Here is a 13,713-nt window from a genome sequence, read left to right on the forward strand (position 1 = left end):
CCGAAAGTAAGATAAATAATTTAATTTTTTTAAATTTTTAAATAAAAAATAATATTAAAAAAATATATTTTAATAATATTTTATATAACTTTTAATTTTAATTTCAATTCATCTCATCTCAAAAACAAAAAATCCCTTAATTTCTTTCGAAGTTTTCCTTTCAAAGATGTGATGTGAAAGCCCAAACGCATTTGGATTACTGAAGCCCAAAAATAGCCGACGGTCCAATAAGGCTCATCATTACTACACGCCGTTTTCTCTGTCCAACAACAAAGTGTATGCCGCCGCTTCCTTCGCTTGCGTTTCGCTTCGATCATCGGCTCCCTGCAACTGTCTGTCTATCTCTTCCACTCTCTCGCACCCTTAGCTTTTGATTTCTATATTTCCATTCCTTCCAATCTTTTAAGTTTTATCTCATAGCACACACAATTAAGTTTTATCTCTGTTTCGATATCTCTGTGTTTTTATCATTATGATCACAAATAGAAAATTTTATATAGGGTTGTTGCATTTCCATTTTCTTTGACGCTTGTGTTCTCTTTGGTTCTGAAATTTATGTGGAATAAAGCTTTCACTTTCCTTTCCTTAATGTTTTCCGTGATCAATCAAGAAATGAAGTGCTAGTGTTTGTCTTTCCGAATGCGAGACTCATAGGGAAAATCACTTGATTTTAGGTTTAAAATCTTGAAGTGGGTGCTTAGTGTTTGCTTCATTCATGTATTTATTGTGGGATGAACTCTTCATTCAAAATTAGCCAAAACCTATTCCAAAATCAGTTGCATATACGTGGAGACTAGCTCCTTTATTGCCATGACTAATATGGCCGCCAATTGTTCGTTAAAATGCCGAGCCACGCAGCTTACCTTCACATGACTTTTCTTTCCGATTCCCTCAAGCACATATTCTTATTTATAAAATGTTTTTTTTTTATTTTAAATATGCGTTTGATATATTATGTTAGAATTTAATTTAAATGAGATTCAAGCAGCGTCTTTAACTCTAGCAGACCTTTTCACAGTCTTAGAGAAGTCTATGAACTAAATTTTTTTGGAGAAATATTGCAGCTAAGAAGATTTTTTATTATAATTATAATGATTTATTTTACTGCATTTTGTGCGTCATTCACTTCACAACTATAAAAGCAATTTTCGTATTTTGTTGTTGATGAGGAGAGGAGGGAGAACTATTTGTTTTCTATTGAAGTTGCCTTAGAATAGTGGTTTAACTAAGACAGTGCACTAACATAAAGCTTCCTCCTCTTCCAATTACAGATTAGCGAAAAATGAAGAAAGGATTGCACCCTCAGTTGCAATGGATATCCTATGTAACACAGAGTGGTAGATTGATGCACGTTATGATGACCAAAATACACCATGTTGGTAAAGTGTACCACTTTAGGGCCAAACGTCAAATGGCCGAAAGTATTGGGCAGGTTGCCAAGTTTAAGCGCCGTTATGAAGAAAAGGGGAATGCTGAAGATAATGAAAATTGACTTTTTCTAATTAGATTTTTCGTGTATTAGTCTTTGGAATAAACATGAATCTGATCACGCTCATTTAAGTAACACTTTGTTTGTCATGGTTATATTCTGCCTTTCTCATAATCAATGTGGACTTTTACACCTTACACGTGAAGTTTTCAAATCTGTTTTCCCAATTCTCGATATGAATCCATATTGTTCAGAGCAAGCATTTGAATGGATACCATGGGTGGGTGGGTTGAGTAAACAGGTTTCAATTATTGCTATACATGGTGGCTTTGCGCCCGATGTCTGGAAGTTTCCACCCTCTCCAAAGAGTCTGGTGGTTTGGTAGATTGGAATTTGGATGCATGAAGCTGTGCATAGAGTATAGTGCCTGTTCTTGTCTGGTATGATTTGCACCTTTGCTAATGGATCTTTGCTTGAATGGCATGTAAAAGTTCAAATCCTTGATGCATATTTAAGGCTTTGCTTTACAATTATCTGATCATTTCTCATACATGATAAATTGGACTGTTCCAGTTACACCCAAAGTCGAATGGATGTTTTGTGTTGTGTCGATCCGCCTGCTTTAATCTAGTTGATTTGTGGTATCATTTCAAGTATTGACAAGTAAACAATGGTTTATAGATCGATCCATGAAGAATGATGGGGGCTGGAGGTCTTTCACATACGGACCTATCACCATAAAAGGGCCAGTCTGTTTGGGAGAAATAGAATAATCTTGGAAATGGTTTGCTCATACCGTTACACTTAGCTTTTAACATGGACTTGGAAAAGCAATAAAGTTATCCATGCACAAAGCAGAGAAAAACCTTCTTATCACGTAATTAATTGCTAATCCACACCAGGTCCACCGCCCACAACATGAGTTCCTCAATACTAAGCCATGTACGAAAAACATGAACCCTCAAGCCCCACCGTACAAGGAAAAGAAAGAATTCCTCCTCACCTAACACCTGTGCGTGTATAATATCTGTGTGTGTGTGTGTGTGTGTGACCATAAGCCTACCTGCCTGTTAGTTGCGCATCCCAGAATGACTCAGCCAGTTAATGTTCATATTGCTATTTGGCTCCTACTTTTAGTGCTATGGCATGTGATTGTGGAAGGAAACGCAGTACCTAAGAAAATGGTGCAACAGAATGTGGAGGATGGCTTGTCATCATCTTCGCCATGGCTTGGGAAAATCACAAATCACCACCACCAACCCCTGCGTGACCCTGGGTGTTGGAAAAAGCCTTGGATATGCAAACAGGGAGAGTTTCCAGGCAGAAGGCGGTGTTGTAGAAACCGTTGTGTAGACGTGAGTTCAGATGTTAACAACTGTGGCTTGTGTGGGATTAGATGTCCATTTAGTTGGCAATGTTGTCGTGGTCTATGCATCAATACAAATATCAGCCCATCAGACTGTGGCAAATGTGGAAATAGATGCTCCGTTCGTGTCTTGTGCTTCTACGGGATGTGTGGGTATTGAGGGCCATTGCCCCCAGTGCCATTCCCATTTCTGCCACCACAGCCTCCGCGTCCTCCATTCCCATTTCCTCCTAAACCGCCTCAGCCTCATCCGCCCCAAGCCCCAAGAGGTTGTCCACCTACAATGCAATGAAGCAATTTACTTTGATAGTGCATTATATTCTCTATATTGGTCATATCAGCCGGTCTTGGAGCGTTTATTTATTATGATAGTAAAGGAGCCATGGTTTTATGTCAAATGAATGGGTCGGTCTGATTCATACCGATGTTTTTTAGTTTTGTCTTTGGACTCGATGAGAATATTCTGTCTAAGTGTTTGTTGTTTGTTTATTTGGATTTTTTTTTTTAATTCTCAAGTAAAATAAATTTATTAATGAAAAAAATACGTCGGGGGTGGATCATCACAAGGCTTCAGAGCGGCATGATCATGGTTTATTTGTATATTTACCCACTTTAAGGGCATTCTCATGGGTTTAGCTATTTGTTCTTGCAAGCCAAAAATTAAGCTAATTTGAGGTCAAAATCATATGCATTGGGTTAGTAATAGCCATAGACGGAGAGCCTATATTCATGGTTTACTTTGATAGTGCATTATATTCATGTTTTTTTTTTTTTTTCCATCCATTTCATCTCTCTGTTTTTTCTCTCTCTTTTTTGGTTCTTTTGTTTTTTTTCCCATCCGTCACTCGTCTCCGTTGTTGCCAACAAAATAAATCCAGCAGATCACAGCTGCTTCTTTTTCAATTGTTGAATTCTTCTTCATTTTTTATTTTCTGAGAAAAGATATTTGCAATCGTGAATTATGTAACTGTCGCGTAATCATTTTGAAAAAAGTATATAAAATATAGGACTCATATAAAAAAAAATTAATTTTTTAATTAGAAATTTTATTTTTTTTTAAAATGATTACACAATATTTACACACTCTATAATTATATGTAAAATTATCCTTGTTTTCTTGGAGCAAGAAGTGGATGGTGAAAAGATTGAAGAACTTGGTTCTGGGCTTGCACTTGACATCCGTTGGCAAAGATGCAAAAAAAAAACAAAAAAACAAAAAAAGAAAAAGTATTTTAATAGTATGGTGAAAAGGTACATTGATTAGCCAAAGTCAAAACAGTAACCATCATTAGCCAAATTTGGCCAATTTGTTAGCTAATTCGCCTCTAATATTTATTAACAAATTTGGCTAATTTGTTAGCTAACTCACAAGGCTTTATGACGCACGAATCGTAACGCCACCACACATATGCTTAGAGTTTGATAGGTTTAGATTCTGTTTGGATTTAGAAAGTATTTATTTTATCTTATTATTATATATATTTTTAAAATTTTATATAAAATATAATAAATAATTCAATTTTTTTAAATTTTAAAATAATAATAATATTAAAAAAAATCTTATCTCATCTTTAAATCAAAATCAACTCTTAAACATATGAAAAAAAATCTATAATATTTATTAAACATTTAATAGTGTCCAAAAGTAGATTAAAACCTAAGACAAGAATACAAAACAAGGTTTTTTTTTTTTATTTTATATAATTTTTAATACAAATCATATTAAATTATTAGGTAATATGTATGAGAAAATTCCATTTTGTTTGCCAAACATCCCCTTCGGCCTTGAGCCATTCATATATCTCTTACTGTAGATCCTAAGATTGGAATTAAATTCCGGGAATCCAAATCAGTCACAAGTCACTTTACCATAAATTAAATGAAATCGTACATATCTTTTTACCGCGAATCCTTTCCCCCCCTTTCCGCCAAAAAAAACTTTTTCATAAATTCATCGAATATATTCTATATCTTATCGTTTCAATTTTGTTAAAGCTTTCGTAATTTTATTTTCATTTCATTTTGTTCATTTTATTAATTTTCTAAAAATCTCACTCCAAAACCATATCTGTTTCTCGGAGCTACATATTTTCGTGGCAAACAGACAGCTCTCTCGGGAAGGTTTTTGCCGCTGTGACCGTTCTCCTCTTTCTACCTTCTCCTGTACGTAAATCCAAACTCAATCCCTCTATTTTTTTATTTGATCATTTTGTTATATCTCAGTATCTCTACTATATTACTATTTGTTTCAAATATCCAAAAGCCATACTCTCTCTTAGTTTCGTCTTCGGTTTCCTAACACTCCGTTCGGTTGCCGAGGAAACGATAGTATATTTGTGTACTTCTCCTTGTTTTTGGTGGCCGGAGATTACTGCAGAACTCTGAAGTCCTCATTTTGTCATCGGATCTTTTCTTGTAGTTTTATTCATTTTCTTATTAATCAAACAGGTAAGTTTTGGTACTGAAAAGATTTGTCAGTATCGTTATTCCTTCCTTAGTTTTAGTTTTATTTTTATTTTTTGGGAATAATCCTTTTTATTGAATGATCCGGGCCAATATTTAATCGTGAATAGTATGCGCAGACCTGATGAAAAGATGTTTGTTTATCTTCGCTTTTTTTCCCTTTTGCTTTTCGGCCTTTTGGTTTTACTTCAATTGATTTTTTTTTTTTTTTTAATGTTTAAGAGGAAACTGATAACTTTGAGCTTTATATTAGGGATTTCGTCATTATACCGTGGAACAAATATGCTTGATCTCTGTAGGGTAGGTACGGCGAAGACTTTAAACTAGTCAGGGCAAATGTTCAATCTAGCAATGAAATCAATTGAGACCGGTATTATGAGTTTGTATTCAGAGTGGATTTTGTCATGACCCAGCCCAAAGACTAGGCCCAATATCCGTTTAAGCCCAGCCGGCCCAGGAAATAAAAAACGGAGAACGAAACCACGCTGTTTTGTATAACTGTACAAGTGACAAAGACAAAATCCCTATTTCTTTCTTCCCCGTCTCCTATGTCCAGGCTTCCAGCGCCCCCCCCACTCTGTGCAGAACACACCCCGCGTCTCTCTCTCTCTCGCTATCTTACTCTCTCCGCTCGTCCCTCTCTCTTCCAGTAGCTCTCTCTGTCCGTCCGTCCGTCCGTCCCGCTCTCTCATTCTGTGAGTTTCTGCTGCCCAAGCTCAACGCTATGCTCCCTTCATTTCCTCGACGTCCGACCACGAGTCCACGCCTAGAACCTCTACGAGCTTCTCTCCCTCCCTCAGCCTCTTTCTCTCTCTCAGTCGTTCACCTCTCTCTCTAAAACTCTCAGCGGTCGCTCACCACTGGGCTACCGCCAACAGCGCCTCCCACTGTGGCTCGCCACTCAACCCTCTTCAGCCTTGCCCACGCCAAAGACGTCACGAAAACACCCCACACCTCACGCCACACCCGCCCGTCGTGCACTGTCCCGTGTTTCCTCCCTCTGTCGCTCGCTATCTCATCTCTGCATCCTAGCCGCGCCAATCCCCCCCCCCCCCCCCTCCACAACGGGCCGCCGTATTGCACAGCCCCCGTTCGAAGTGCCACCAACGAATCTGACGTAGCAGCCCCATCGCATCGTTGCCGTGAACAAACCGCCGGGCTGGTAAGCTTACTCTTACGCGCCCTGTCTCTGTTTTGTTATGTTCCTCTCTCAATTTCTTTCTCTATCTAACGGGTTTCACTTCGATTCCACGGTTCACAAAATGTAATGTATCATTAAATGAGAGAAGTTTGATTTCCATGTTGGATTCTACCTTTTCTTTTTCGATATTGCAATTACTTGTGAAATATTCTTAAGTGCTTATTAATCAACGTGTTGTAACTCAAATGCCTCATTGAATTTAATTCAGATTGTGTTGTATCTTTTTTTTTTTCTTTGTTCTATCTTAATATTGTTGTTGTTTGTAATTACAGGGTGGTTCTAAAGTTCTTGAAAACCCGGACCTAATACTTTAGACTGACTCTGTGAAGTGGAATGGCTATTTCATCTTCGTTTTTCGCATGTTCATTGCAGGGGAGCGTGGCTGCTCCTAAAACATTAAATTGCTACAAAGAGCTTTCGTGCAATCCTTCAAATCTTTTCTTCAAGCAATCAGGATGCATCAAGTCAATGTATCAGTCACATTCGAGGTTATTACCCCATAGTATACTATCAAAATGGGAACAAACTGACCGATTCGACAGAATCCAGCGCCATTCATTGGAAGTTGAGACTGCACCTTCTTTTACCATGGGGAAGAAATTTCAACTTGATGATATAATTGAAGCCCAACAATTTAATAGGGATATTCTCAGTGCTATATTTGAAGTTGCGAATGACATGGAGAAGATAGAAAATAATTATCCCGGAAGCCAAATCCTTAAGGGTTATCTTATGGCTACTCTCTTTTACGAGCCATCCACTAGGACTAGGCTTTCATTTGAGTCTGCCATGAAACGGTTAGGTGGGGAAGTTTTGACAACAGAAAATGCACGGGAGTTTTCATCAGCAGCTAAAGGTGAAACACTTGAAGGTAAGTCTTTTCATGTGCTTGATCAATTTCCTAGTGGTTGGTTGCTGCATTTTGATTGTGATATAGGAGTTTGATTTGCAGATACTATAAGGACAGTTGAGGGTTATTCTGATATAATTGTGATGCGGCACTTTGAAAGTGGTGCTGCCAGAAGAGCAGCAGCTATAGCTGGAATTCCTATTATTAATGCTGGCGATGGTCCTGGGCAACATCCTACACAGGTATGCCAAATTCTGTTCTTAGTTATGATACTGAATTCTTTTTTGATAGTCTGTATAAGTTGGAAACTGGAGACGAAATGTTGCCTTCAGTGAGAGCGTTTTCCATGAGCATTGTCCAATTTGCTACTTATATTCTGTAATAGAGGGGCATTTTGTTCTTTTCATACAAAGAATAGTTTATACACCACAGGTTTTTATTAATGCAGAATTGCTATCCTTTTAAAAGTGTAAATTTTAGGCTTTCATATTTGCAATATAAGTTTGAGTCATGTATAAGGAGCCATTCCAATACATATACAAACGTGAAGATCAGCATAGAACTTGTACACCAGATCAATGCACATCTATCTGTTTCAGCTTAGTTGCTCAACATGTACGGACAGTTGAAACTTAAGTCTATTGATGAAGAATGAACATCTTTTTTCTTTGATATAATGACCACCATATACTGGGAACGGTTTGGTGATATGTTTTTATTTAATCTTCTCTTGATATATGATGTGTGTGGTAAGCAGCATCTTGCATCCAAGGCATGCTGCAAAGCACAATATGTTGTGTTCATCTGCAAGTATTTTCATAAACCTTTATAGTAATGATTGGTTTTCTGTCATGGTGAATTTAATTCTGTCTTTTCCATTCTAATCTGGAGGGACGGTGATGTTCTGTATCTGCGTTTGATGATTATTTATCATTTCACACTTTTTGATTCCTGGTAGCAAGTTTCACAAATGGTTTTGTTCAAAGATCTTTCCCTGCTATTGTGTGCTATGCAGGCTCTTTTGGATGTCTATACCATTGAAAGAGAGGTAGGAAAACTAGATGGCATCAAAGTTGCGCTAGTGGGTGACCTTGCCAATGGAAGGACCGTCCGCTCACTTGCTTACTTGCTTGCCAAGTACCAAGATGTGAGGATTTACTTTGTCTCTCCCGATGTGGTAAAAATGAAGGTCAGTGTTGATGCAATTGTCTCTCAAATTCACCTATTGGTATTCTATGTTTCATGGAATGATCTCAAACGAGTGCTAATTGGTGAAGAAATTCTTGCTGCGAATTTCACGTTTTGTTGATTTAGGCAAACGAGAAGTCAGAAAAATTAAAGAAAAAAATTAGTATTTAGGTCTCTGAATATGTACATCTCGTTTTACAGGATGATATAAAAGCCTACTTGACATCTCAGGGAGTGGAGTGGGAAGAAAGCTCTGATTTAATGGAAGTGGCTTCTGAGTGTGATGTAGTGTATCAAACTCGTATTCAGAAAGAAAGGTTTGGAGAGAGACTCGACCTCTATGAAGAAGCTCGAGGCAAGTACATCCTAGATCAGGCTGTCTTGGATGTTATGCAGAAGCATGCTGTGGTCATGCATCCTCTCCCCAGGCTTGATGAGGTAATCACGCGATGTTTTAGGTGACATTGAAATGTTTTTTTGTGATCGTCAACATTAAGTTCTTCGCATGTATTTTACTGGTTTATCTAGACTCGTCATTAATTTGTGCAGATTACTGTGGAAGTTGATAGGGATCCAAGGGCTGCTTATTTTAGACAAGCAAAGAATGGTCTCTATATTCGGATGGCGCTCTTGAAACTCTTACTTCTTGGGTGGTAAAGATGCCTTCACATACATTCTCGAATTCTGACTCGAAAAGCTTGGGTTTCATGGTTTAATTTTGTTTGAGGATTAAAAGAAATTAAATGATCATGTTCGAACGAGTTATGATTGCCGAAGCTGCGAGGATTAATTGGGTTTGGACGAGTGAACTTGAGGAAGGTTTTTCCTGTTTCTGAGGTTTTGTGAGAATTCTTTGCATTTTATTCTAGTCCCATGAAGTTTTAAAAAATGAAACAAAATCGAATTGGATACGAGAAAGATGAAAGACGACAGCCACACGGAGTTGAGTGCCTACCTAATGTTCGGATAAACCCATGCAACGTGTGCCCGTGTATGTGTGTATATATATATATATAAACTAAAGGACAATACCACACAAAGGGTTGGATAGAGAATCGATTTTATCTTATCTTATTATTATAATTTTTTTAAATTTTTATATAAAATATAATAAATAATTTAATTTCTTTTTAAATTTTAAAACAATAATAATATTAAAAAATAATATTTTATTCAACTCATAAAAAATTTTCTTATCTGATCACACTATCTAAATGAGGTAAATTTGTATCCCAAATATGCATATCAGTGTAAATGATTTTTGTTTTCTTTTAAGTATTTTTTAAATATCTCTAACCTTTTAAATATTTTTTTTAATTATTAAGAAAAAATAAATAATAAAAATAAAATAAAATATATCAACAGATACATTTGAGGTTAGGACCAACGTCGTAGCCCCAGGACTCGAGAGTCGAGACCAACAATATCCCTCGTTGTAGTGGGCATGCTATCGTGTTTTCGTATAGTTTTGTTATATACGGTTATTTTTATATATTTTTTATACATTCTATTAATGTGATTGACTAAATTAATTATTTTATATAAAAAAAAAGTGATACAACCAATCACATAGGTGGAGTGCTTAAAAAATACGCAAAAATAATTCCACGTAGTACTTTTAGTTTTCATATGCCTTTTCTTACTATTTTTGCTGTTGTTTTAATTTAATTTCAACCTTGAAAGAGTCTTCCATCTTTTTGCTGAAGGCCACATACTATACACGACTTAATTTAACACCATCCTAGAAGGGATAAAATATATATGGCCTAAAATAAGCCTACTAGGCCAGCCCAAGGGGAAGATCTTACTATTAAAAGACAAAGGAAAATAAAGAAAAGAGAGACAAAGAGGGGACAAAGAAAAAGAGAATATGTCAAGAGGAAGGGAATGTGGACATTGAAAAAAAAGAAGAAAATAGAAAGTAAAGAAAGATGTCAGACAAGCAAGGGAATGCGACCAATGCTCACCACTCCGTAGGGGCAGGCGAAAAGATGAGGGATATAAAAGGAAACAACTAGACCACTCCAGGGGGACTTTTTCGACCTCTACTTCTACTTCAGTTTCTTCAACCTCAGGAGAGGAGCTCTAGCGACGAGATCTCTACTAGAAAAATATAGCTTTCTCCATTGTACAGAGAGTATGAGAGATTGTAAATAAATATATTATAGTAGACTCTCTCTTTCCCGAAAACTCCCTGTGGACCTAGGCAATATGCCGAATCACGTAAATCTGTGTGTCCATCTCACTTTTACATTCTCATTATTTATTTTTTCATTCACTGTCATAGACGTACGCATAGTCGCACCAGACCACGTTGGGGCTCTAGAATACACTGATTGAGGTCCAAATCGTCATAGCGGGCTAGAAATTACTCTTACTCTCCTTTTGGGCTGTTGTGCGATTTTTGACATTAACAGTTGGTGCTGTCTGTGGGATCTGAGTTGCTTTTTACACCAGAAGTTGAAGAATGACGATTTTCTAGAGCGCTAAAATTATTGAACGAGCAAATGAAGTTTTTCCAGATAAATGTTCTCAAACTTTTGGCTTTTATTTTTATGAAAAATACTATTGCAGCAAATGGGCGAGTGAATCTTCCCTCTCCTAATCGGTTAAGTGCATTACCTAGTCGGTTAAGGGAAGGCGGTCAATCTTTGCCACTCCCTAGGGACACGCGAAAAGAGGAGAGATATAAAAGGAAAAGGCTAGACCACTCCGAGAGACTTCTTTGACCTCGACTTCTGCTTCAGCTTCTTCAATCTCAGGAGATGAGCTCTAGCGACGAGATCTCTACCAGAAAAATAGAGCTCTAATCTCTATTGTACAGAGAGTATGAGAGACCATGAGAGACTGTAAATAAGTATATTACAGTGGACTGTTTCCTTCTCAAAACTTTCGTGGATGTAGGCAATATGCTGAACCACATAAATCTATGTGTTCATCTCACTTTTACATTTTCAATAATTATTTTTTATTCACGGTCATGGACGTAAGCACAGTCACACCGAACCACACCCGGGGCTCTCGACTATATCAATCAAGATCCAAATCGTCATAACAGAAAATGACTATTTCTTCCCTTTCGAACTCCACCCAAAGCGTAAATTTATTGGGTAGATTAATGGTCTTTATAGCCCTTGGAAGTTTGCAAGAGAGGCCCGGCCAGAAAAGGTCAAAGAGGGGACCTGAGGAAGGAGACATAATGTAGAACCTTTAATTTATGCCTCTCTCACAGACACAAAAATAATTGCATGCCTTTGTCGAAATGGCAAATCTATTCAGCACCACGTTGCTAGTGAAGGCTGAAGCACCAGCGAATGAAGCCACGTCACACGTATGTCACATGCGGCATGCCCACATCATCTCTGAACTATATTATACATACATACATCACATCCATTATTCTACTTTACTCATCCACTAACGCGATTTCAGGAAAACTCCAATTATCTGAGTTTGTGTGCCTATAGGGTATCCGATATGGGTGGCCATCTCTTTCCCCTGATCAATACCTCCCTACGATCATCAGTATTCCTAGCCAAGCCCTTGACAGCATATGTCTACATGAAGTCCGTTACGGTACGACGAATGTGCTCTATCTTTTCAATTTCCTTGCTAATTAATTACTCTTTGCTCGGATTTTTTGAATATTGATAGTGTAAATTAAGGCGCCTAATGTATATATGGCGGTTAATTATTTGTTAATATCATCTGCTATACCATCTCGGAATCTCATCCTGGATTGAAGTACTGTGTTAAGTATGATCGAACGTACGTTTTCAGAGTTATAGCCAAGCAAGCTGCAAGGAAAGCCATATCCGTGAATCAGCAGATCAAGAGAGAGCGCCTTCGACTGCTCAAGAGTTTAAAAAGATTGCTGAGGAGAAGCTGCGGGAGGCCGATCGCGAGCAAGGTATGGCTAGTCAGACGGCTGACAAGGCATTTGATGCTATGGAAGAGGCTACTTTGGGAGACTCGAAACTTGAATCTGTGAAGCGTAGGTCGGAGGAACACGAAGATGGGGCTCATGATTACCGAAGGAGAGGGATGAAGAGCCGCCAGAGGGAGTTAAAGCATTTTCTAAAAAAGCCTAGCTACTTGGGCTACAATGTCTAAATAAAAACAAGATCCTGATGCAGAGTTTTGAGAATATTTTTTGTGTTTTTCTTTTATTCATGTCTGAAGACTTGGGGTGCCAAAGTAATGCATGGATTTGAATAGGAAAATAATATATATAGTTGAAGTAGATATGAAATATTAATTAGTTGATGTTGATTTTTGAAAATGATAATTATCGTGTTGATTTTAGTTTTTATTTGGGGTTTGCCGGTACATATATATACTCATGTGGGAGAAGGATTTTCTAATTTCTCTCACTCTTTTTTTACGTTTCCCCCAACATTGAGTCATTTTTGTTTTTTCGTTTTACAATGAATCACCGATGTATAATTATAAGAAAATTATATATAATAAGAGGGTATATAAGACTTCAAAATTTATTTTAAATTAATATAATTATTTAAACCCTATTAATTAATTAGCATTTGTAGCCTTTTTTTTTCTTACCTGTCGACGACCCGATTTTCACGTACATAGAAGAAATCGCGATATCAAGTAGATCAACTATAACTAAATTAAAATTATTAAGAAGTATATGTAAGCTATAGGGAAGTTTATAATACGATATTGAGAATATTATTAATTATATGGTGTGTTTTATATATAGAGTTAGTTTACATACAATCTTTAAATGGAGACTGCTCATACAAGCTCATACAGTTATGTTTAAAAAAATTTAAAATTATAATAATATCATTTTTAAAAGGATATTTTTTCTCTTTTACTCTCATTCATCAATGAGACTGCACATATAGTCTTTCACTTAGGACTACAAATATAATTTCTCTTATATATATGACCTTTTACATGCATGCACTAAGAGCATTGACAATGGTTTGATTAAATTTATCTTTAAAATTTGATGAAAAGTACATATTTTTCATAAATCTAAAACCTCCCTAACCATAATCCCATATTGGATTAACCATTGGATTAGTCAAAATAATAATATAATATTATTTTTTTAATAATAATATTTTTAATTTTTTTTTCATATTTTACAATTACACTAACTATATGTTAATTAATAATTTAATTTGATACTTAAATTATTGTTTCCCAACTTAAATATATTGTGACTCAAAACAAGTCAAACATGA

The 13,713-nt window shown here is 36.5% G+C and overlaps 2 protein-coding genes and 1 long non-coding RNA gene across 4 annotated transcripts; all 3 read left to right on the forward strand.

Moving 5' to 3' along the window:
• The first annotated feature begins 132 nt into the window (after positions 1–132).
• LOC121234827 lies at positions 133–1,584 on the forward strand. Its single transcript, XR_005934457.1, has 2 exons — positions 133–332; positions 1,272–1,584. It is a non-coding gene; the product is annotated as an uncharacterized LOC121234827 (long non-coding RNA).
• Positions 1,585–4,752: 3,168 nt separating this feature from the next.
• Positions 4,753–9,338, forward strand: LOC121234828 (aspartate carbamoyltransferase 2, chloroplastic). 2 transcript variants are annotated; one of them, XM_041130943.1, is made up of 6 exons: positions 4,753–4,957; positions 6,734–7,330; positions 7,412–7,551; positions 8,325–8,498; positions 8,699–8,935; positions 9,047–9,338. In XM_041130943.1, exons 2-6 carry the CDS (start codon positions 6,793–6,795, stop codon positions 9,152–9,154), a joined length of 1,197 nt encoding a protein of 398 aa, XP_040986877.1. In that variant the 5' UTR covers positions 4,753–4,957; positions 6,734–6,792; the 3' UTR covers positions 9,155–9,338. The 2 variants fall into 2 exon arrangements, with proteins under 2 accessions (XP_040986877.1, XP_040986879.1); XM_041130945.1 differs by lacking the exon at positions 4,753–4,957 and adding an exon at positions 5,844–6,419.
• A 2,557-nt stretch (positions 9,339–11,895) lies between these two features.
• Positions 11,896–12,740, forward strand: LOC121268847. Its single transcript, XM_041173110.1, has 2 exons — positions 11,896–12,073; positions 12,278–12,740. Exons 1-2 carry the CDS (start codon positions 11,975–11,977, stop codon positions 12,608–12,610), a joined length of 432 nt encoding a protein of 143 aa, XP_041029044.1. The 5' UTR covers positions 11,896–11,974; the 3' UTR covers positions 12,611–12,740.
• The last annotated feature ends 973 nt before the right edge of the window (positions 12,741–13,713 follow it).

This window comes from Juglans microcarpa x Juglans regia, chromosome 6D (genome assembly GCF_004785595.1).
Source record: "Juglans microcarpa x Juglans regia isolate MS1-56 chromosome 6D, Jm3101_v1.0, whole genome shotgun sequence".
Classification (NCBI taxonomy): Eukaryota; Viridiplantae; Streptophyta; class Magnoliopsida; order Fagales; family Juglandaceae; genus Juglans; species Juglans microcarpa x Juglans regia.